General features: G+C 50.1%; 2 protein-coding genes across 4 annotated transcripts in view; both read right to left on the bottom strand.

Annotated features, from left to right (window-relative positions):
- SRMS (src-related kinase lacking C-terminal regulatory tyrosine and N-terminal myristylation sites) overlaps positions 1-11906 on the bottom strand; it is a 46328-nt gene extending 34422 nt beyond the window's left edge. Inside the window, exon 1 of the mRNA XM_083447493.1 lies at positions 11331-11906. Within this exon, the coding sequence (XP_083303619.1) occupies positions 11331-11686 (356 nt within the window). The 5' untranslated portion in view covers positions 11687-11906. The remainder of the gene's footprint in view (positions 1-11330) is intronic.
- A 6216-nt stretch (positions 11907-18122) lies between these two features.
- LOC310680532 (peroxidasin homolog) overlaps positions 18123-21822 on the bottom strand; it is a 70736-nt gene continuing 67036 nt past the window's right edge. For all 3 annotated transcript variants that reach the window (XM_083447256.1, XM_083447257.1, XM_083447258.1), the window contains 3 exons: positions 20467-20560; positions 19506-19625; positions 18123-18331 (listed from right to left, as the gene is read on the bottom strand). In XM_083447256.1, coding sequence (XP_083303382.1) covers positions 19527-19625; positions 20467-20560 — 193 coding nt within the window. In that variant the 3' untranslated portion in view covers positions 18123-18331; positions 19506-19526. The remainder of the gene's footprint in view (positions 18332-19505; positions 19626-20466; positions 20561-21822) is intronic.

Genomic DNA, 21822 nt, shown 5'->3' with positions numbered 1-21822 from the left:
CATCGAAGAAGGGGGTGACGCCAGGGATTCCTTTAAGGAGAGAGTCCATTAGATTCTGGAATATGCCTGGTGCCACGCTGACACCGAATTGCAGCCGCTTTACCCTGAACGCTCCTCTGTGCGTCACAATCGTCTGTGCCTCTGCTGTGGCCTCATCTACTGGTAGCTGTTTATATGCTTGGGCCAAGTCCAGCTTGCCAAAAATTTTCGACCCAGCCAGGGTGGCAAGGACATGGCTGACCACTGGCACTGGGTATGCATGGGCCGTGAGGGCCTTGTTTATGGTACATTTGTAGTCTGCGCAGATGCGGACCGAACCATTAGGCTTGACGGGTGTGACGATTGGGGTTTCCCAGGGGGCATTAGGCACCGGCTCCAGCACTCCTTGCTCCACGAGCCGGTCCAATTCCTCGTCTATACGGGGTTTCAGGGCGAACGGGACCCGGCGGGCCTTGAGCCTGACTGGTCGTACTGCGGGGTCAAGCTGTAGAGCAATGGGGGGCCCCGTATACTGTCCCAATTTCCCATCAAAAACCCCCGGAAATTCCTTGCATATGGCGTCCACGTCCACTTGTAAGCTAGTGTGGTTCACCCCGGTGACGGCTAGCCCCAGTGGTCCAAACCATGCCAATCCCAGTAAGCTAATGTAGGGGCCCTTGACCACAAGCAAGTCCAGTTGCCGCGTCCGCCCTCGGTATTGCACCCTGAAGGTCCCCACCCCCATTGTGGGGACCTTACGTTTCTGGAAGTCCCGGAGGGTGAATGGGGCCGGCCTGAGTTTGGGACCCCCAGTAGGACACAGTTTCCTTAACGTCCTTGCCGAGATTATGGATAGAGTTGAACCCGTGTCAAGCTCCATGCGGCATGGGGCCCCCTCTATCTGTACCTCTACATAAATTTTCTCTACGTTGGGGTGGGGCAACTGGTATACCTGGAAGTCCGTGAGCTCCGTTGAGTTGCCTTGGTGCGTTGGGCCCCGGGACCTGGGGCTCTTGGATTGGTCATCTGATGCCTGCCGTCGGGTGGGCCGAGCCCGACACACCCGGGCGATGTGTCCCGATTTTCTGCACTGCCTGCACTCTGCGTTGCGGAAACGGCAGGTCCTCCTCTCGTGACTTTCTCCACAGCTTGCGCAGTTTCCTCCTTCTCGTCGAGGCAGCTGTGGTATGTGGGCTGCTTGAGTGCGCTGCTGTACTCGGTGCACCTCCTCCCTGTCAGATCCTGAGTCGTCGGTGAGGTCTTCGTGGTGGACCCTCGGTTGGGGCGGCTGGCTCGGCCGTGCCTCTTGCGTCGACCTCTCGGCAGCTTCCGTTGCCAGGGCCTCCTCCAGAGCAACCTGGAAAGTTAGGTTCTTCTTAGCGTAGAGGCGCCGTTGCAGCTTCTCATCCCTCAGGCCACCGACGAGGCGGTCATGAAGCATGTTCTCCAGCTCTGAGAAGTTGCAGAACCGGGCGGCTTGGCGGAGAGAGGTCACAAACCCAGTTATGGTTTCCCCAGGGGCTTGCCGCTTTGCGTAGAAGGCATTTCGCCGAGCCACCTCTGAGGGCTGTGGCGAAAAGTGCCCCTTCAGCTGTTCCATTATTGCTTTGTATGGAACCGTAGCGACGTCTTCAGGCGCAAGGAGAGCCCGGGCGATTTCAAACGTCTCCTCTCCGCAGACGCTGAAGAATATTGCCCTCTTCTTGGCGTCTTCTTCATCGGTGACCCCTTTGGCTTCTAGCAGGAAGGTGAAACGGGAGGCGTACGCTTCCCAGTCTCCAGATGCTGGGTTGAACGGCGAGAAGCTGCTGTTGGTTGCCATTCTGAGTTCCTTGTGTCCCGGAGCTGAAGCCTGGATACACGGTGCGAGGCAGCGGTGCGGCAGGTGGCGGTGCTGCGGTGCTGTGTGTGGCAGTCAGCTCAGCGGGATCCCATCCTCGTCGCCAGTGAAATATACTCAGAGTCGCAAAGTGATTTCATGCTCTTTATTCAGCTCATAGTGGTGAGGAGGAATGAATGCCAGTCCCCTCAAAGTATCTGCTTTATATACATTATTTACACAATGGGCTGCACATGATTGGCTAATTCCGGAATTCTACTGTAAGCCAATCAGGTTGTGGATTCACTTCTATCTGGAGCATGATTGGGTGGTTCCTGCCAACCAATCATACTGCTGCATTGTTCTAGGACCAATCAGACTGCTGCATTCTGAATCCTATTGTTCTAGGACCAATCAGACTGCTGCCTTTTGGATCCTATTGTTCTAGGACCAATCAGACTGCTGCAGTTTGGATCCTATTCAACTCAGTACATAACACCAAAGATGGAGGGCACAAGGAGAAGGGGATGGCAGAGGACGAGATGGTTGGACAGTGTTCTTGAAGCTACCAGCATGAGTTTGACCAAGCTGTGGGAGGCAGTGGAAGACAGGAGTGGCTGGCGTGCTCTAGTCCATGGGGTCACGAAGAGTCGGACACAACTAAATGACTAAACAACAACATGAGTAAAGATTAGCTGAATGCATCCCTCTGACTTTTGCAGAGCAACCCAAAAGGGAGAGGAAGACTGCCTTTTCCTATGTTCTGCTAGTGTCAGCAGAACAAAATGTGTGCTATGCTGTGCTGTGCTTTCCTTTTCTTTTTTCCCTGTCAGTACGCCTTTCAACAGATGTCAGCGACTGGGCTCAATAACTGGTTCTGCCCCGACTGGGCTAGGCTGGATCACTTTCAGAGACCTTTCAGTCCTGGAAAACAGGTCTCAGTGCATTGGACTCATAACTGCATTGTGAGCACCAGACTCAGCAGAGTATAAACAACGCAGAAGCTAGCTCTGAAGCAGAACTCCTTTTATTTCTAATAGCTACTACAAACTAAAGAACTACTGGCTTGCATGAGTGTTACGGCTCCCACTCAGCCATCTAGTCACTACATAGATAAGACTCTCTCCACACACAGAGTCAGGCAGTCAGTCAGGAGTGGAAGAGTAGAAGATCAGGAGATTCTCGCAATGGGATGGGGTGAAAATATCAACACTCCCCCTCCCCCTAAAATGGTTCCCCTCTCAAAATAAACCACACCAGCTGTAAGAATGGTGCAGTTTGATCCGTGTCCCAGGAGCGTGCCTGAGGAAGTGAAGAGCATGGGCTATGTGCTGTTTACTCTGGCTTCAGTGCGCTCTCACTGCTGGTGAGACCTGGGGGTATAGGGCGGTGTATTATTATTATTATTATTATTATTATTATTATTAATAGTGTTGGAAGCCAAGTCCACAATCCATACATCTCCTGTAGCGTCTCCATAAATGCTGCTGTTTGATGGGCTTTCCTTCAAACTAGGTAAAGGTAAAGGGACCCCTGACCACTAGGTCCAGTTGTGGCCGACTCTGGGGTTGTGGCGCTCATCTCGCTTTATTGGCTGAGGGAGCTGGCGTACAGCTTCCGGGTCATGTGGCCAGCATGACTAAGCTGCTTCTGGCAAACCAGAGCAGCGCACGGAAATGCCATTTACCTTCCCGCTGGAGCGGTACCTATTTATCTACTTGCACTTTGACGTGCTTTCAAACTGCTAGGTTGGCAGGAGCAGGGACCGAACAACGGGAGCTCAGCCCATCGTGGGGATTCGAACCACTGACCTTCTGATTGTCAAGTCCTAGGCTCTGTGGTTTAACCCACAGCGCCAGCTTCCATCTGATTTGAAGGTGTAAGATGCAATTAGGCTGAGGCGTGTGCACTCGAGACAGCCGCTGCGCATGTGCGGATAGAAGCGCATGTGCACATGTCAGATTCATGGAATGCTGCGTGTGTTGCAGGCCCCAGGAAGACAGATCAGGTAATGCACATCAGGCGAAGACATCCCTTTGGTGTGTACAGCATTGTAAAAATGAGACTTGTAAACACAGCCTTGCTGTGTTTGAACTCACAAATGTGATTTGGCCCTCCCAGAGCACTCTTGGCGCAATGCCCCCCACCCCGCTTCCTTTTCGTCCTCTCTGATGTCATGGGGGCACCAGCTGCAGACCTTTCTGCAGCTTCACGGAGGAGGCGTGTGAGGTCAGATCTCTCACTCGGAAGACAGATCTGTCCTTCCTGTCTCAAAGAGGGAGACCCAAAGAATCCTATGTCCCTTTCCCCCCCACTGTGGCATGCTTCCAGGGACTGCAAAATTGCAACCTCAAATGGCTTTTTTATCTGTGATTTGCTTTGTTTGGATTTATTGCTTTTCTATTTGTTTGAACTCACTTGGAATCATTCCCAGAAGGCAGTATGTCACTATTTTAAAGCAAAGAAGTAGCAAAAAGACACTTGGAAACGAATCCCACCCTGTTCAATGGGACTTAGTCTCAGCCCTAGTTTAGGATTGCTGCCAGAAATTGCAGTCCCGAAAGCATCTTCCTGGAAATAAGCCGCATCGAACTCAGTGCAACTTCCTTCCAATATGAGATCATAGAGTTGTAGAGCTGGAAGAGACCACATGGGTCCAATCCCCTGCAATGCAGGCATCTTTTGCCCAACGTGGGGCTCGAACCCACAACCCCGAGATCAGCAGCCTCATTCTCTACCAACTGAGCCACTATAGGATTTCACTGTCAATTTGCTTTTGTTATAATAAGCTACCAATAGCTTTGGGAATGAGATGCAGCATACGATCTTGTACACCCGGCCACCCAGATGTTTTTGGACTCCAACTCCCATCAGGTTGCAACCAGCATGGCCAATGATCAGAGATGATGGTTCTTGTAGTCTACCAACATCTGGAGAGCCACAGTTCACTAAGCCCTGACTTACATCCTTACTCAGAAATGACCTCTATTGAGGTCAGTGAGACTTGCTCCTCATATCTGTGTATAGTACTGCAGCCTAATAAATCATGGACTCATAGAATGGTAGAGTTGGAAGGTAAAGGAAAAAGGTAAAGGACCCCTGGATGGTTAAGTCCAGTCAAAGGCGACTATGGGGTTGCAGCGCTCATCTTGCTTTCAGGCCAAGGGAGTCGGCATTTGTCCACAGACAGCTTTCCGGGTCATGTGGCCAGCATGTCTAAACCGCTTCTGGTGCAACAGAACACCTTGACAGAAACCAGAGCGCACAGAAATGCCATTTACCTTCCTGCCACAGCGGTACCTATTTATCTACTTGCACTGGTGTGCTTTTGAACTGCTAGGTTGGCAGGAGCTGGGACAGAGCAACAGGAGCTCACCCCGTCATGGAGATTCGAACTGCCAACCTTCTGATCGGCAAGCCCAAGAGGCTCAGTGCTTTAGACCACAGCGCCAGCCGCGTCCACGAGGGTCCATGTGCTGAGGACACGCAGCTCTGTTTCTCTGCATCATCTGAACCAGGCGTGGCTGTGCAGCTTCTGAACTGGCAACGGGATGGATGAGAGCCAACAAGCTGAGGCAGAGTCCTGGCAAGACACAAGCCCTGTGGGCGTGTCCAGGAGCCAGATCACTTGCCAGTTCTGGATGGGGTTGAAGGCACAGGTTTGTAGCTTGGGGGTTAGTTTTAAATCTGTCTTTGTCACTAGAGGTCCAGGTGAACTCAGTGGCTGCCTTCAACCTATTCTGGCTGCCACACCAGCCATGACAATTCCTGGACAGGGATAATGCAGCGTTCATGCACTAAATGCCCCACAAGTGCCCTGGAAAAAATGGGACATCCTGTTTCTTTCCGGCAAGAGCATGGTGGCCATTCTGGGCGCTATGATTTCGGGCTGAGATCTCCCACCCCCCCAAAAAAACAGAGTCAGACCACAGACCCATTTTGGCTCTTCTTGCAGTAATAATAATAATAATAATAATAATAATAATAATAATAATAATAATTTATTTATTCCCGGCCCATCTGGCTGGGTTTCTCCAGCCACTCTGGGCGGCTTCCAAGAAAACACTAAAATACAATAACCTATTAAACATTAAAAGCTTCCCTAAACAGGACTGCCTTCAGATGTCTTCTAAAAGTTTGGTAATTATTTTTCTCTTTGACTTCTGGTGGGAGGGCATTCCACACGGCGGGCGCCACTACCGAGAAGGCCCTCTACCTGGTTCCCTGTAACTTGGCTTCTCGCAGTGAGGGAACCGCCAGAAGGCCCTCGGCACTGGACCTCAGTGTCCGGGCAGAACAATGGGGATGGAGACGCTCCTTCAGGTATACAGGACGGAGGCCGTTTAGGGCTTTAAAGGTCAGCACCAACACTTTGAATTGTGCTCGGAAATGTACTGGGAGCCAGTGTAGGTCTTTCAAGACCGGTGCTATGTGGTCTCGGCGGCTGCTCCCAGTCACCGGTCTAGCTGCCACATTCTGGATTAGTTGTAGTTTATATACCAGTTGTTGGTATATAAGTCCCTATGCAACTTAGGACCAGCTTCTCCTCCTGCCCATTTTATCCTCACAACAACCCTGGGAGGTAGGTCAGGTTGAGATGCAATGACTGGCTCAAGGTCATCCAGTGAGCTGTATGACCAAGTGGGAATTTGAACCCAGGTCTTAGTCCGACACTCTGACCACTGCACCACACTGGCTTTGACCTCTGGTCTCCTTCCCTCCACCCCACATGCAGTGCTGCTGGGCAGTGGTGTAGCGTGGGTTGTCAGCACCCGGGGCAAGGCAAGTAATTTGCGCCCCCTAACCTGGGGCAAGGCAAGTAATTTGCGCCCCCCGCACTGTCCCTCCCCCAGATTGTCCCTCGCTCTCTCTCCGCACTGCACCACACGCCTGGCACCCTCCCCTCCACAGTGGGCGGCGACCTGGCGGCTCGGATTGGATTCGCACAGCCAGCACTGCAGTGAGAGAGAGTGAGTGAGCCAGGTAGGGGCAGAGAGCTGCGAGTGCGAGTGCGCCCCCCCAGATGTTGCGCCCGGTGCAGCCGCCCCCCCTGCACCCCCCACGCTACGCCACTGCTGCTGGGGGGAGAGGGGCCAGGACTCAGGAACAAGGCAGGACTGCCTTTCGCCCCCTGTGTCCCCCCTCAATGGGAATGTGCCAAAAATGGGGGGCTGAGTTGCTCCCGACACACAATTCTCTAGTCAGGCGATCTGTGCATGCTCAGAGCAGTTTCCACGTGCTGTTCACTCAGAATGTGACACCCTCTGACTCTTTAACACCAGTGTGTTTACTGTATGGTTACCAGACGTCCCCGTTTCCCGGGGACAGTCCCTGGATTTACAAATCTGTCCCTGGACAAAATCCATCCCCGGAATGTCCCCGATTTTATATTTCAAGTGTTGTAGATTTATTAGTAGGGAATGAATGTTGCGTGATTGGTTCAACGGCACAAGACATATCATATGGGGTCTTCTGGCGAGGCAAAATGGAGGGCGAGCTGCTCCTGAAGCCAGCCAGAGCCAACTGTGCTACCAGGCTGGCTCTGGGCTGCTGAGACTGCCGCCACCACTGCCGAGGGGGAACCGGGGACTGGGGGAACCATTGATCCCCCCATGACCCAAACTGAGCCGGGAGCGAGAGCGCCTGGCCACCCAGTTGACCACCCAGCTGTGCTCCGGGGCCAGGAAAACCCCAGAGCCGATGCAGGGAGAAGAAGAAGAAGAGGAGTTTGGATTTGATATCCCGCCTTTCACTCCCCTTCAGGAGTCTCAAAGCAGCTAACATTCTCCTTTCCCTTCCTCCCCCACAACAAACACTCTGTGAGGTGAGTGGGGCTGAGAGACTTCAAAGAAGTGTGCCTGGCCCAAGGTCACCCAGCAGCTGCATGTGGAGGAGCAGAGACGCGAACCCGGTTCCCCAGATTACGAGACTACCGCTCTTAACCACTACACCATACTGGCTCTCCAGAAGGAGGAGAGGAGAATAAGAAGGAAGAGAGAGAAAGAGGAAGGAGAAAAAAGAGGGGAGCCCCAACCTTGCCACACCATCACCATCGCCAGCGCTGAGGAGGAGAGATAGGAGAGCACCGGGAGGGCAAGGACATGTAGCTGAGCCCAGGCCTGACCCAAGCCTACTCCATAGGGGCTAACACTCCAAGGGAGCCCAGATTAAGGCCGCACAACAGAGGAGACCACAGAAGAGAAGATATTACTTCTTGATTTTTCCTCTTAAAAAAAAATGTCCCTGGATTCTTTGGAAAAAATTTGGTAGCCTTAGTTTGCTGAGCAACGATAGAAAAGCACATTGCACATGCTCAGGGGCACTGTGTCCTTGGTGATTACTTTCCATGGGCCCTGTCACAACCCAAGGAGCTCAAAGGTTCTAGGGATGGTCTCTCTGGCCAATGCCACCTATGAGCCAGGATGAGTTCTTGCTGCCTCCTGTTGGATTCATCCAGCGACCCACTAGCCCACCAACCCTGGAACCCAAATTCTGTCCCTCTGTGCAAAAGCCCTAATTTCACCTGCCGGGTGAGAGGAAAGGCAGGACTGGAAACAGGTGTGTCAAATCTAGGAGCCACAACAACACAGCTTTGATCTACGGGATAATTTGCACAGCACTTTCTAGTATGTTTGCGGGATCGACGGCGCGGCTTCTGAACCCTTCTGGTGTTAGGCTCAGAGATGGAGCATTATTGACTGCCTGCTACATGTTAAAACGATATGAAAATGATATGCAGGTGGTACTTAACGCCACATAAAATGCCAAGATCTATAAAAACATGTCTGGTAAATGTTGGAAATGTAAACATACCTAAGGGTCTTTTTTAAAATATGTGGTGGATGTGTGAAAAGCGAAGGGTTTGGGGGAAATGGCATGCAATGAAATGAAGAAACTGTTAAAATTGGTTGCTACCAAAAAACGTGAAGCTTTCCTTCTTGTGGTAATAGGGACGGGTGTCCCACAAAGAGGATGATTAAACTATTTATGTACACAACAACAACAGCAGAAAATGGAAAGAAGGAGAAGTTCCATTCAAGGAAGAATTTGGCTCTAATGGACTATGCAGAAATGATGAAATTGACAGCACGGGTAAGAGATCAAAATTATGAACTAGAGTGGAGTCCCCCTTTGGGTTATCTGAGGGAGTATTATAGCCAGATTAAGTTGAAATTTAAGTAGCGGAAAAGAACTGACAGCAATTGTAAGAGAGGAAATAAGTGTGAGATATAAATATGGTGCATAAGGCAGCAGGAAAAAGGGTGAGAATAGAAACATCATGGAGGTAAGGGTGGAAAGTCAAACCGTTAAGAGAAATATGTATGAAAGTTGAAGTTAATTTGTTAAAATTTCTGAAATTTAACACAAATGTCAATTAAAAAAGAGAGAGACGGGGCATTATTTGAACCTCGGTTTCACTGCGGCTTACGCTTGCCTTCAGTGTACCGTAAATGTCCCAGCCTCGGAAGACGTGAGGTAACAGAAAATCATGTCTAAATAGGGTCCCACAAGTCCGTCTGCTTTCGCTTCCCGAACTTCCTTTTGCCCGGGAACTGCATTGGAGAATAGCACTGGCTTCTTCTGGTTTATGAGGAAATTGGTGGCTTTGTGACAGCAGCACCGGCCAGTCCCCCCTCTCATCTCAGACCTATTTGCATAAGCAGCAACCAAACCACCAGTGGCGTAGCGTGGGTTGTCAGCACCCGGGACAAGGCAAGTAATTTGCACCCCCTAACCCGTGGATTTGCGCCCCCTAACCCATAGATTTGCGCCCCCTAACCCTACCCCCCAGATGTTGCGCCCGGTACGGCCGGCCCCCCCTGCACCCCCCACGCTACGCCACTGCAAACCACCTCACACTAGGGGCAAACATTTTCCTATTTGGCAAACTGCGAAGCAAAGAGACAAGACTGAATGTGGACATACAAAGGGGAGCAACAACCAGTCAGCAAATCTTTCCCTAAACACATTCCTATCCTTTGGTAGTCATTTGGCTAGCCATAGTTATTATTTAGAAATCAGACCAATGCTTTGAGGCCGACCCGCCAATCAAGAATAAAAAGAGGGTCTTCTGTCTGTCTTCTGCATTAGACACATGTCAACCGCGATATGTTTATCAAATTTGGTTGCTATAGATCTATTCCTTATCTTTAAATAAAAAAATAAGAATAAATGGCTTTTTAAAAAAATCAAAGTGATGTGCTTAAAACAATTAAGAACACACAGATGCAAATCAGCAAAACTAGTATACATAGTTACATTATTTATTTTGGGGGGAAAGTGGTAAATTTTTAGGAATGTTGCTTGATCTGTTAACTCTTTTCACACTCAACAGCTCACAAAATTTTAGAATCACACATACAGCTGTGTCATGTAGCCCATTACCGCAACGCAGGAATAATAATAATAATAATAATAATAATAATAATAATAATAATAATTTATTATTTGTACCCCGCCCATCTGCCACTCTGGGCAGCTTCCACAAAGACCAAAAATACACTAATATGTCATACATTAAAAACTTCCCTGAACAGGGCTGCCTTCAGATGTCTTTTAAAAATAGGATAGCTGCTTATTTCCTTCACATCTGAACGGAGGGTGTTGCACAGGGTGGGCACCAGTACCGAGAAGGCCCTCTGCCTGGCTCCCTGTAGCTTTGCTTCTCACAATGAGGGAACCACCAGAAGGCCCTCAGAGCTGGACCTCAGCGTCCGGGCAGTACGATGGAGGTGGAGACGCTCCTTCAGGTATACTAGACCGAGGCCGTTTAGGGCTTTAAAGGTCAACACCAACACTTTGAATTGTGCTCGGAAACGTACTGGGAGCCAATGTAGGTCTTTCAAGACTGGTGTTATGTGGTCTTGGTGGCCGCCCCCAGTCACCAGTCTAGCTGCTGCATTCTGGATTAGTTGTAGTTTTGGGGCCACCTTCAAAGGTAGCCCCACATAGAGCGCATTGCAGTAGTCCAAGCGGGAGATAACCAGAGCGTGCACCACTCTGGCCAGACAGTCTGTGGGCTGGGAGGGCCTCATCCTGCGTACCAGATGGAGCTGGTAGACAGCTGCCCTGGATACAGAATTGACCTGCGCCTCCATGGACAGCTGTGAGTCCAAAATGACTCCCAGGCTGCGCACCTGGTCCTTCAGGGGCACCGTTACCCCATTCAGGACCAGGGAGTCCTCCACACCTGCCCGCCCCCTGTCCCCCAAAAACAGTACTTCTGTCTTGTCAGGATTCAACCTCAATCCTGCCCACTGCCGCCCTTGGGTGGGCTCGAACCACCAACCTTTGGGTTAACAGCCAGATGCACTGACCCCCTGTGCCATTTATGCTAGGGAAGGTTCCCGTCTGGAGATGTTTGGGTAAGATTCTTTCTCCTGTTCTTGTTGCTTGTTTCTCACCCCTCCAAAAAAGCCCACACTCCCCCAAACCATGTTGCACAGAACCCACATAATTTTGGAAGCTTTCGGAAACATCTGAACGGCGCTGGCGCAATAGCTGGCACCCCACAAAAGACTCGGATACTCACGGCTGCTGCAAAGACGGTTCCTGGCTGAGCTTGCTGATGTAGTTGGCTGGCACGTAGCCCATTACTGGGTCCCCCGAAAGCCGCCTTGCTAAGACATACCCTCCCTCTTCTTTGAGGACGCAAAGTTTCTCTCCTCTGTTGACGCTCAGCTCATCGGCACTCCTGGCCGTGAAGTCGTAGAGCACCCCAAAGAGGGAGAAAGCGGGTTCTTCTGGGTCGGGATCCAGTGTGGGGTGTAGGGATCCGGAGACCGGCTCCCAGAACTCCAAAGGACAGCTGTTGGAAACCCGGTGGGGCAAAAATTTGTTCCAGAAGGTAGTGAGGAAAGCAAAGTGTTTCCTGATGAATTGGTCCATTCCCTTTCCTTTCTTTGCAGAATTTCTCAAGGAGGGTTTAGCTTTGCTATTCCAAAGGGCTTCTCAAAGGTGACACAGCCTTCATCGCTGCCCTCTTCTTCATCAGCTGCCTGTATCCAGGGACGCCGTGAGTTCCCCTGCTCCCCAAACCGATAAGAAGCAATATGAGATGCCGGCTTGGCTCTGGAACATCTGAGTGTGCTTCTAGGCTCTTGGGAACGCCCAAAAGTGAGACCTGAGAATCTGGTGTAACTTGTTCGCTGTAAGCCACAGTCATGGGTTCAGGCCTGCCAGCACATCCGTTGAGGGCAGCTGCAGCTGGAACTCACTTAATTACCGGCTCTGCTCATGCTCTCAGCGCCACTCAAATTAGCACTCATTTCCACGGTGTTGTGCAGAGTGTGTGTAAATTCACTTCTCTCTGGCATGGCGCCAGCTGCGTCATTTTCAAAGCAGAATTCGAGGGCAAACTCGAATTCTGCAAATGCTAAGAAGCTTGGCCAGAAGAGACATAAACAGTATCTTAAGTGTTATCACACATCCCGTCCGCTCTAATTTTTGTCAATGTGATGGTATTATACTGCATGCCCTAAACACAGTCTCCAGGTATGTGTACCTGTGCGCAAATGGACAGCATCTCAAAAGAACTATGAGCAGGGCCGTGGATGAAGTGTGCAGAATATTCTGTTACACAAATTCTAAATGCTTTTACGCTTGCGTGCTTTGGCTCCTGTCACACTGCATCATGGGCTTCAGAGTCTGCTGGAGAATGTAAAGCCCATGATGCAGTGTGAGCGTACACACATTGGAACATATAAGATCTGAGCAAGATGCATTCCTGCCCCCCACTGTGTACTTAGGTCACACTCCCAAATTTCATGTGAGTTTTACAGTACGCAGAAGTTACATTGCGTTCAATGGGATTTACTCCCTAATAAGCTGATAGTGCCATCCTATAGATGCCCACTCAGAAGCAATTGTGCCACAGGAGCTTTCTATGAGAAAAGTTAGCCTAAGCCAGGCTTTCTCAACCTTGGCCCTCCAGATGTTTTGAGACTACAATTCCCCTGACCCCTGGTCCTGCTAGCTAGGGATCATGGGAGTTGTACGCCAAAAACATCTGGAGGGCCAAGGTTGAGGAAGCCTAGCCTAAGCCAACAAAAATGAACCATGCTTCTACTGCCAATGGTCCATTTTTGTTGACTATGGCTTCTAACTACCCCCTGATACCACCCAAAATATCAGGATGGATAAAAGAAAGAACTTCTTTACACGGGGCATAGTGAAATCTATGGAACTCACTGCCACAGGTCATCAACTTGGTTGGCTTTAAAAGAAGACTTGACAAATTCATGGAGAAGAGGCCAAGTGGTCTATGCTCCTGCCACCAAGCTCAGAGGTTCCAGGAGGGTCTTACGGTCGAATCCTGCTTGCTTGTTGGTCATTGTGAGAACATGATCCTGGACTAGATGGGCCAAAGGCACAATTCAGTAAGGCTTGTCTTATGTTCCGAGGTTCACCTATTAGAGGACCCAATCTCATGGTGGGAGAGAGTTTTTGCAGACCTTGCCCATGCCTCTTGTTCGACGTCTGTTTATAATCTGAGGATTGGGTGTGTGCGTAAACCACCGAGCCATCTGAGCGTGCATTTCACAGCTTTGCTCTGTAAAACTATAGCGGATCCTTTTAAGTTACAGGTAGGTAGCCGTGTTGGTCTGCCAAATCCCTTCCAGTAGCACCTTAGAGACCAACTAAGTTTGTCATTGGTACGAGCTTTCATGTGCATGCGCACTTCTTCAGATAGAACTGAGCATGCACACAAAAGCTCATACCAATAACAAACTTAGTTGGTCTCTAAGGTGCTACTGGAAGGTATTTTTAAAATTTTAGATCCTTTTAAGGAGAAGGCTGCGAGAAATTTGCTTAAAGCACACACAGAGACACCACACAGAGAAATCTATTTTTCTCCACATATAGTTTTATTTCCAATAATGTAGAAATCCAGAATTTTTTGAAAGCTTTTCTTGTCGATCACCTTCCCGCGGTCCAACTTTGGGTTTCTGGCTGAAGGAAATTGGAGGGCGGAATCAGAGAGGCACTGCATTGCTAAGCTAAACAAATTACACCTACGGGTTTCTCGGTTTGAAACCTTGGCACAAGCAAAAAAAACCCATGCACGTGTTGCATCTAACAAATAATTATGTGCAGAGTAGTGAGATATCTCCACGGCTTGGGCCATCTCTCTCCTGGGAGGAAGGTGCACCTGGTATTTTGCCTGGCACAATCCTATTCTTCCTGCTCTCTAACAGGAAGTGATCGCATACTAGAAGCAGCAGTATCAGGGATGCAACAGGAAATGGACTGTGGTTCTAAGATCACCCAGTTCCTCTTGACACCGTCCAGCCACTCAGAAGAAACTAGAATTTGTGGATAGGATCCACCTCCATAGCACCCCCTGCTGGCAGTGTCTCTGGGAATGCCAGAATTTGTGCCCATGTGCAAGAATCGAGGAATACTTAACACAAGGGCTACCATATTTTTCACTCTATAAGACGCACTTTTTCCCCCTTCAAAAATTAAGGGGAAATGTGTATGTGTCTTATGGAGCGAATGCAGGCTCCTTGGCTTCAGCGATAGCAACGCGAAGCCTCCGAAGCGCAGAGGGAGAGCTCCCCCCGTGCTCCGGAGGCTTTGCGTTGCTTTCACTAAAGCCCCCTGAAGCCCCCGAAGTGCAGCAGGTGTTCGCTTCAGGCAGGGGGCTTCAGGCAGCTATCTGCAAGCCTTCGGAGCGCAGCAGGAGTTCCCGCTGCGCTCCGAAGGCTTGCAGATAGCCGCCTGGAGAGCAAGAGGGGTGGGTGCACACCGATCCCTCTTGCTCTCCAGGCTTCACTTCGCTGGAGAGGCGCTGCACAGTTTTCCCTCTCTGCGCAGCGCCCCTTCAGTGAAGCGGGAGGAGAAATGGAAGGGGCTCCATTTCTCCTGCCGCTTCGCTGAAGGGGCACTGAGCAGAGAGGGGGAGAACGGGGGGGGGGAACCCCCCCCCGTTCTCCCCCTCCTATGGTCCAGTGCATCCTATGGTCTGGTGTGTCATATACAGTGAAAAATACGGATGTGCCAGATCTCACCACGAACGCCTCCCTTGTTCCTCTCATAAGTCTCGAATTGTAGGGGAATGAAGACAGTAGGAACACGTTAAAGTAACCGGGAAAGGACAAATCAGTAATAAAGAATCTCAATGCTTTTAGCGCCACTGCTTGCCATCCCTTTTAGCTGAAGAGCCAAAGGCAACCTGAACCCAAGAATTACATGGAGCATCATAAACTAACACAGTGGATGGAGCATAGCACCATTTTTAAAAATAGCACCTCAAAATAGACAGAGCACCACAAGTCCAAGTCAAACCTTGGTTTTGTATTTCCAGGATAAGCTTCAGAGTAAACTCGCAATTGCAATAAATACAGAGGAGACGTCGCACTGGTTGGAGCTTCAGCAGTAAAGTGGCACAGGAGGTTAGTGTAAGTTTACCAGATATTTTTCAGTGAATCCGGGGACACTTTTCAACTTCAATAGGAATGGCAGCATTTTGTCAGGGGACTGATTTGTAAATCCGGGGACTGTCCCTGGGAAATGGGGACATCTGGTAACCTTAGGTTAGCGTGTATTGTAGCTAACCAGAAGGTTGGTGGTTCGAGCCCAACCAGGGATGGCTGTGGGCAGGGTCTCTGCATTGCCTCTGGGCCACCTAGCAGGATGCAAATCCTGCCTCTTAGATAGCTTCCATGGCACAATGCCACAGTTATGGCTTCTCCCCAGCCATCTCAGAGAGCAGGGGTCAGCAAACATTTTCAGCAGGGGGCCGGTCCACTGTCCCTCAGACCTTGTGGGGGGCTGGACTATATTTTGACAAAAATATATGAACGAATTCCTATGCCCCACAAATAACCCGGAGATGTATTTTAACTAAAAGCACACATTCTACTCATGTAAAAACACGCTGACCGTCTGCAGGCCAGGTTTAGAAGGTGATTGGGCTGGATCCGGCCCCTGGGCCTTAGTTTGCCTACCCAGAATATTTCTGAGATGGTGCCTAGAGAGCCCTAGCTCCCAGGCAGACCTGCAATGCCCAAGATTATTTCTGGAAAACCACAACAGCTTCATGGTTTAACTCTGTAGCGTCAGCATGGGCTTAGGTTGTTGACCCAGGGAATCCCTACGTTTGCACATTGGCTGCAGGTGCTAAGAGGGAAGAAGGCAACTTGCTCATGTTCCTATAGGATGGGGAATGATGCAGCAGGTGGGGTAGGGGGAAATCGGTCCCTGCTTCCATGTGCTTTCGACTCAGGTTTTCTAATCACCACCCGTCTGCAGCAGGCCAGGGCAGGCTGAGGGCTCTTCCAGGCGACCAGTTTATTGAGCATTCATCCTGACTTGTTTGCAGAGAGATTAGACCAAGCCTCTGTGCACATTATGGGATTAAATGCAGCTGCGTTGCTTCTTTATCTCAATTTGGATCAAAGGTGGTTGGGGGGGGAGCCTAGGGTTGCCATGTGTCCTCTTTTTCCAGGACACATCCTCTTTTTCAGGGGCAAAATTTCTGTCCAGGTAGATTTTTTTAAATTTGTGAAAATGTCTCTGGCTATACTTTCTGGATGAGACATAGACATAACTGGTGGTTGAAGACTTGCTTTCCTCTTCCCTTCTCCTGCCCCCTCAGCAACATATCACAGCTTCTAGAGCCTACATATAGTAAAAGTAAAGGTACCCCTGACCATTAGGTCCAGTCATGGATGACTCTGGGGTTGTGGTGCTCATCTCACTCTGTAGGCTGAGGGAGCCGACATTTGTCCGCAGACAGCTTCCGAGTCATGTGGCCAGCATGACTAAGCCGCTTCTGGTGAACCAGAGCAGCGCACGGAAATGCAGTTTATCTTCCCGCTGGAGCAGTACCTATTTATCTACTTGCACTTTGACGTGCTTTTGAACTGCTAGGTTGGCAGGAGCTGGGACTGAACAACAGGAGCTCACCCCGTTGCGGGGATTTGAACCGCCGACCTTCTGATCGGCAAGCCCTAGGCTCTGTTATAGTAGGGTTATTTAAAACGAGGGTGGTCCTAGCATCCGCTTTTTTGCCCGTCAAAATATCTCAACTCTAAAGTCAGCAAAATGCAGTATTTCATAAGGAATGGCGGAAGGGGATTGCTGCCAGTGTCATGTTTACGCTGCTTCCCAAACCAGTGGCAGGAGCGCACTGCTTGCAGAGTGAACAGGACTGTGTCCACAGCTCAGATGTTGTGTGTTGACACCTGTCTGTCTGATGTTGGCTATTTAATGTGCTTTCACTCTGGGGAGATGAGATAATGTTGGCTGCTTAATGTGCATTTGCTCCAGTTTGCTTGTGGGGAGGTTAGATGGCGTCGACACAAAGCCAGCGTCATCCCTCGCCTTTTGGTACATAGAATCATAGAACTGTAGAGTTGGAAAGGACATCTCCAGGCAGGGCTGAGAAATTCTCCTACCCCAAAACTGGGGAGCCACTGCCAGTCAGCACAGATCTACAGGGACCAATGGTCTACGGCAGCTTCCTATGTTGTGCCAGAGCTCCCTATCACCTTTGATTACTCAACCTGAACTTGCCAGTTTGTGAATGAAACAGAAACAGTCTGGAAGCGCCCTGAGATTGTTTGGGCAGGTTACCGGGCACCTGAACGGAAACCAGATCTGCATCAAAGAACAGTCTGCGGAGGTGCTTTGCTAATGAGAATCCTGCTCACCACACCATTGGCAATGTGCTTTCCATGCGCCAGCTGACTAAAAGCCTCCCGGAAGTTTTGGGGCGGGTGGAAGTGTCTTTTGTCAAAAAGGCCAGAAGCAGCTGTTGGAATGTAGCCCAAGGAGAAGCAAGTTCAGCATCGGCTCAAGTATCCAAGCGGGTTTCCACCCGGTTAGGGCGTTTCTTTCAAAATTTCACCCGTAGCTTCGGAGCGATTGTTGAGAAGAAGGAGCCTAAGGGAGAGTTCAGCCCACCTTTTCCGGGCTATGCTTTTCAACACGGCTGGCTTTGCACCTGGCATGGCAAGGGGCCGTTTCTGACGGACGTGCCCCTTCTTGCTGGATGACGCGGCCTGCTGTCGAAAGCTCTTCTCGGTTCATCAGTTGCTCAGTGATTTGGATTTCTTCCCTGCCACCAGCACGTGGGCTCAGCAAACGTTGGCTTTGCTCAGGTCCTAGGTGGGTCTTTGAAGATGGCGCTTTGTGACGGTGCCTCTGCGAAAGGTTGAATTGGGCTGGATGGCTTGCAAAAAAATGGGAAGGAGAGCTTCCCCGGGGTTCTAAAGCAGCGCTCGCCATTCTTAGCTAAGCGCTTTAAAGAGAGAAAGAGTTGCCCTAGAAGATTCCAGGAGGAAACTGCTCTGGACAGCGTAGAAGCCAAGATGAGGCAAGAGGAAGTATGGAGATCTGGGGAGTCTGTGGCTTATCAGTGCAGTGGGCGAGGGGTTCAGAGAAGCAGTAGTTCGGAGATTCATGGCCAGATTTCGACGAACCCTTGGCCGTAATGATGCTGATACTGAGGGTCTCAATTGAAGGAAAACGGGCTTTTCTTGGGGGGAACAGCTAGTGCATCTTGATGACAGTTTGCGCAACAGCCTGAGGAAGACAAAACAGGGCAGAGGTGCATTAAAACTGAAGGCAGGGAGTTTTTTCAAGGTGGCACATTAAGTTCTGGTTGTGGAGCAACGGGCTGGTTCCTTGCAGGCTGGGAAAACCTGTGTTTGCACGGGTTCCCGCTCTGCTGACAGCCAGAACCTTTTGCCCTGGGGAGACCCACAGGACACCTAACTAGGATGCTGCAGTTAGTTTGGGTGAGCTCCAAAATATTAGTAAAGGTAAAGGGACCCCTGACCATTAGGTCCAGTCGTGACCAACTCTGGGGTTGCGGTGCTCATCTCGCTTTACTGGCTGAGGGAGCCGGCATACAGCTTCCGGGTCATGTGGCCAGCATGACTAAGCCGCTTCTGGCAAACCAGAGCAGCACACGGAAACGTCGTTTACCTTCCCGCCGGGGCGGTACCTATTTATCTACTTGCACTTTGATGTGCTTTTGAACTGCTATCTTGGCAGGAGCAGGGACCGCGCAACGGGAGCTCACCCCGTTGCGGGGATTCGAACCGCTGACCTTCTGATCGGCAAGCCCTAGGCTCTGTGGTTTAACCCACAGCGCCACCCGTGTCCCTCCAAAATATTAAATCATGTTAATTAAACGTATTTTTTTTAAGAAATACCAAGCCCATTGGCAGGGGTACATCTCACTGATCAACCGCGAAGAATTCTGCCTGGAGATTTTTGCTTGCAGCCCTGGAAATATTTTTTTATTTCCCCCACACTCCCCATTTAAGAAAAGCTGAAAATTCAGGGGAAGACGGCTGAGCCCAAGAAGCGTCCTACTGCACCAGACCGAATAGCTCAGTCAGTAGAACATAAGGCTCTTAATCTCAGGGTTGTGGGTTCGAGCCCCACGTTGGGCAAAAGATTTCTTCATTGCAGGGGGTTAGGACTAGGTGACCCTCGTGGTCCCTTCTAACTCTACAGTTCTAGGATTCTATGAAATGCCTGCCTAGGCCATCATTCCTTCTCCAGTGGCCAGTCAGGTGCCGCTGGGGAACCCATAAGCAAGGCAGAAAGGGTGACAAACACACAAGAACACAGGTCTGCTACCGCAGAAGGTGCTCTTGAAACTCCAGCTGCCTTCAGCAACTGCCCCATAACACACACACACAACACACACACACACACACTCTTTCAGCATCGATTTTCTCCTCACATTAGCACCGTGCAGAGTGGGTCATCTTTTCCTCAAGGCAGCTCCACTCTTCTGCTGCCAGCCATATCTGGCTGTGGTGCTTCTTTGATGCTGTCTCAGTTGACTTTCCAAGCCGTTAACCTGACAGCGGAGGAAACAAGAGAGTTCATTAACGGATCAGCAACTGCATTCCAAGACAGGGGTGCAATCTGTGGCCCTCCAGAGATTCTTGGTCTACGTTTGGCACCAGCTTGGCTGCAGGAGTTGCTGGAAGGAGGCATACAAGGCACCATCCAACTGCCTTAGGGATTTGTGTAGGGTTTACTCCTCAGCCTTTTCTCTGCCCAAAGATCTCCCACCAGGCAGTGGAGGTTTAGGACCAGAATTTCCCTTCTCCTACTGTTATGTACTGAGCTGAATAGGATCCAAAAGGCAGCAGTCTGATTGGTCCTAGAACAATAGGATTCAGAATGCAGCAGTCTGATTGGTCCTAGAACAATAGGGTCCAGAATGCAGCAGTCTGATTGGTCTACAGGCGCCACCCAATCCAGCTCCAGTTGGAAGTGAATCCACAACCTGATTAGCCTTCAGGTGAATCCCGGAATTAGCCAATCACGTGGGGCCCATTGTGTAAATAATGTATATAAAGCAGACATTTTGGGGGGACTTCCATTCCTCCTCACCACTATGAGCTGAATAAAGAGCATGAGATCCACTCTCGACTCCGAGTATATTTCACCTACCTAGATGGCCTACCTTCCCAGGTTGATGATGACCATCTGCCCCTCACTTCCCCCTATTGTTCTAGGACCAATCAGACTGCTGCATTCTGAATCCTATTGTTCTAGGACCAGTCAGACTGCTGCCTTTTGGATCCTATTCAACTCAGTACATAACAGGTACCACCCCTTCCCTAACACCCCATACCTTTGAAGAAAAGAATTCACTTTAAATGTTTGGTGGATACACAGCCAAAGTCTACCTTTCTCTGAAGAGAGGAGATGGTTTTTTCCAGTTCGTTTACTAATGCTTCGAGGTCCTCCTCTGAAGGGGGGTTCTGAGAAGGTTCCTCTGGCCTGCAAGAAAAGATAGAAAAAAGAGGTGTGGCTTCATTTAAGGGGTGTGTCCAGGTGACTGCTCTCTCCTGCTATGAGCAAGGCAAAGGGATGCTAAGGTTGGGTAGGATGTGCAACCGGCCTTCTTCAAATTTTGAAGCTCCACCGGAGGATAAACCTGTCTTCTCTTTCCTTGCCCTGTTCCCCAACCCGCTGCCCATTGTCCCAGGAAGCACAATAAGGCGTTGGTTGGGTCCAACATACAAGGTCCAAAAGTTCAAAACCTTGAACACCTGCCTGCTTTGAAAATGCTTTCCAAGCAACCTGGCACAGAGTTATCAGAGCAGGCACAAATTTGGCATTTTAGGCAGCAGCAAGAAAAAGGGATTTGGGGCACAATATTCAGATTTCAGATTGGGAAAGGTTATGGAAAACGGATTTGAAATTCGTGGCATGTTGTACCCTGAAAGAAAAGTTGTACTGCTGGTATTTAACTCCTAGTAAACTAGCAAAAAAGGGGGGGGGGGACGCGGGTGGCGCTGTGGTCTAAACCACTGTGCTTAGGACTTGCCGATCAGAAGGTCGGCGGTTCGAATCCCTGCAACGGGGTGAGCTCCCGTTGCTCAGTCCCTGCTCCTGCCAACCCAGCAGTTCAAAAGTACGTCAAAGTGCAAGTAGATAAATAGATACCGCTCTGGCGGGAAGGTAAACGGCGTTTCCGTGTGCTGCTCTGGTTCGCCAGAAGCGGCTTAGTCATGCTGGCCACATGTACTGCTGGTATTTAACTCCTAGTAAACTAGCAAAAAAGGGGGGGACGCGGGTGGCGCTGTGGTCTAAACCACTGTGCTTAGGACCTGCCGATCAGAAGGTCGGCGGTTCGAATCCCTGCAACGGGGTGAGCTCCCGTTGCTCAGTCCCTGCTCCTGCCAACCCAGCAGTTCAAAAGTACGTCAAAGTGCAAGTAGATAAATAGATACCGCTCCGGCGGGAAGGTAAACGGCGTTTCCGTGTGCTGCTCTGGTTCGCCAGAAGTGGCTTAGTCATGCTGGCCACATGACCCGGAAGCTGTACGCCGGCTCCCTCGGCCAATAAAGCGAGATGAGCGCTGCAACCCCAGAGTCATCTGCGATTGGACCTAACAGTCAGGGGTCCCTTTACCTTTACCTTAAACTAGCAAAAATATATAAAGCAAGTACAAATAGCTGTTGGAAATGTAAAGAAAAAAAAGGTATCTTTTATCATATGTGGTGGTCATGTATGGTAATAAAGGCTTTCTGGGAAGT

The sequence above is a fragment of the Podarcis tiliguerta genome, assembly GCF_965153285.1.
Source record: "Podarcis tiliguerta genome assembly, chromosome: 6".
Taxonomy (NCBI): Eukaryota; Metazoa; Chordata; class Lepidosauria; order Squamata; family Lacertidae; genus Podarcis; species Podarcis tiliguerta.
Note: the sequence above shows the minus strand (reverse complement) of the source record. Positions and strands in the feature narration are given on the sequence as shown.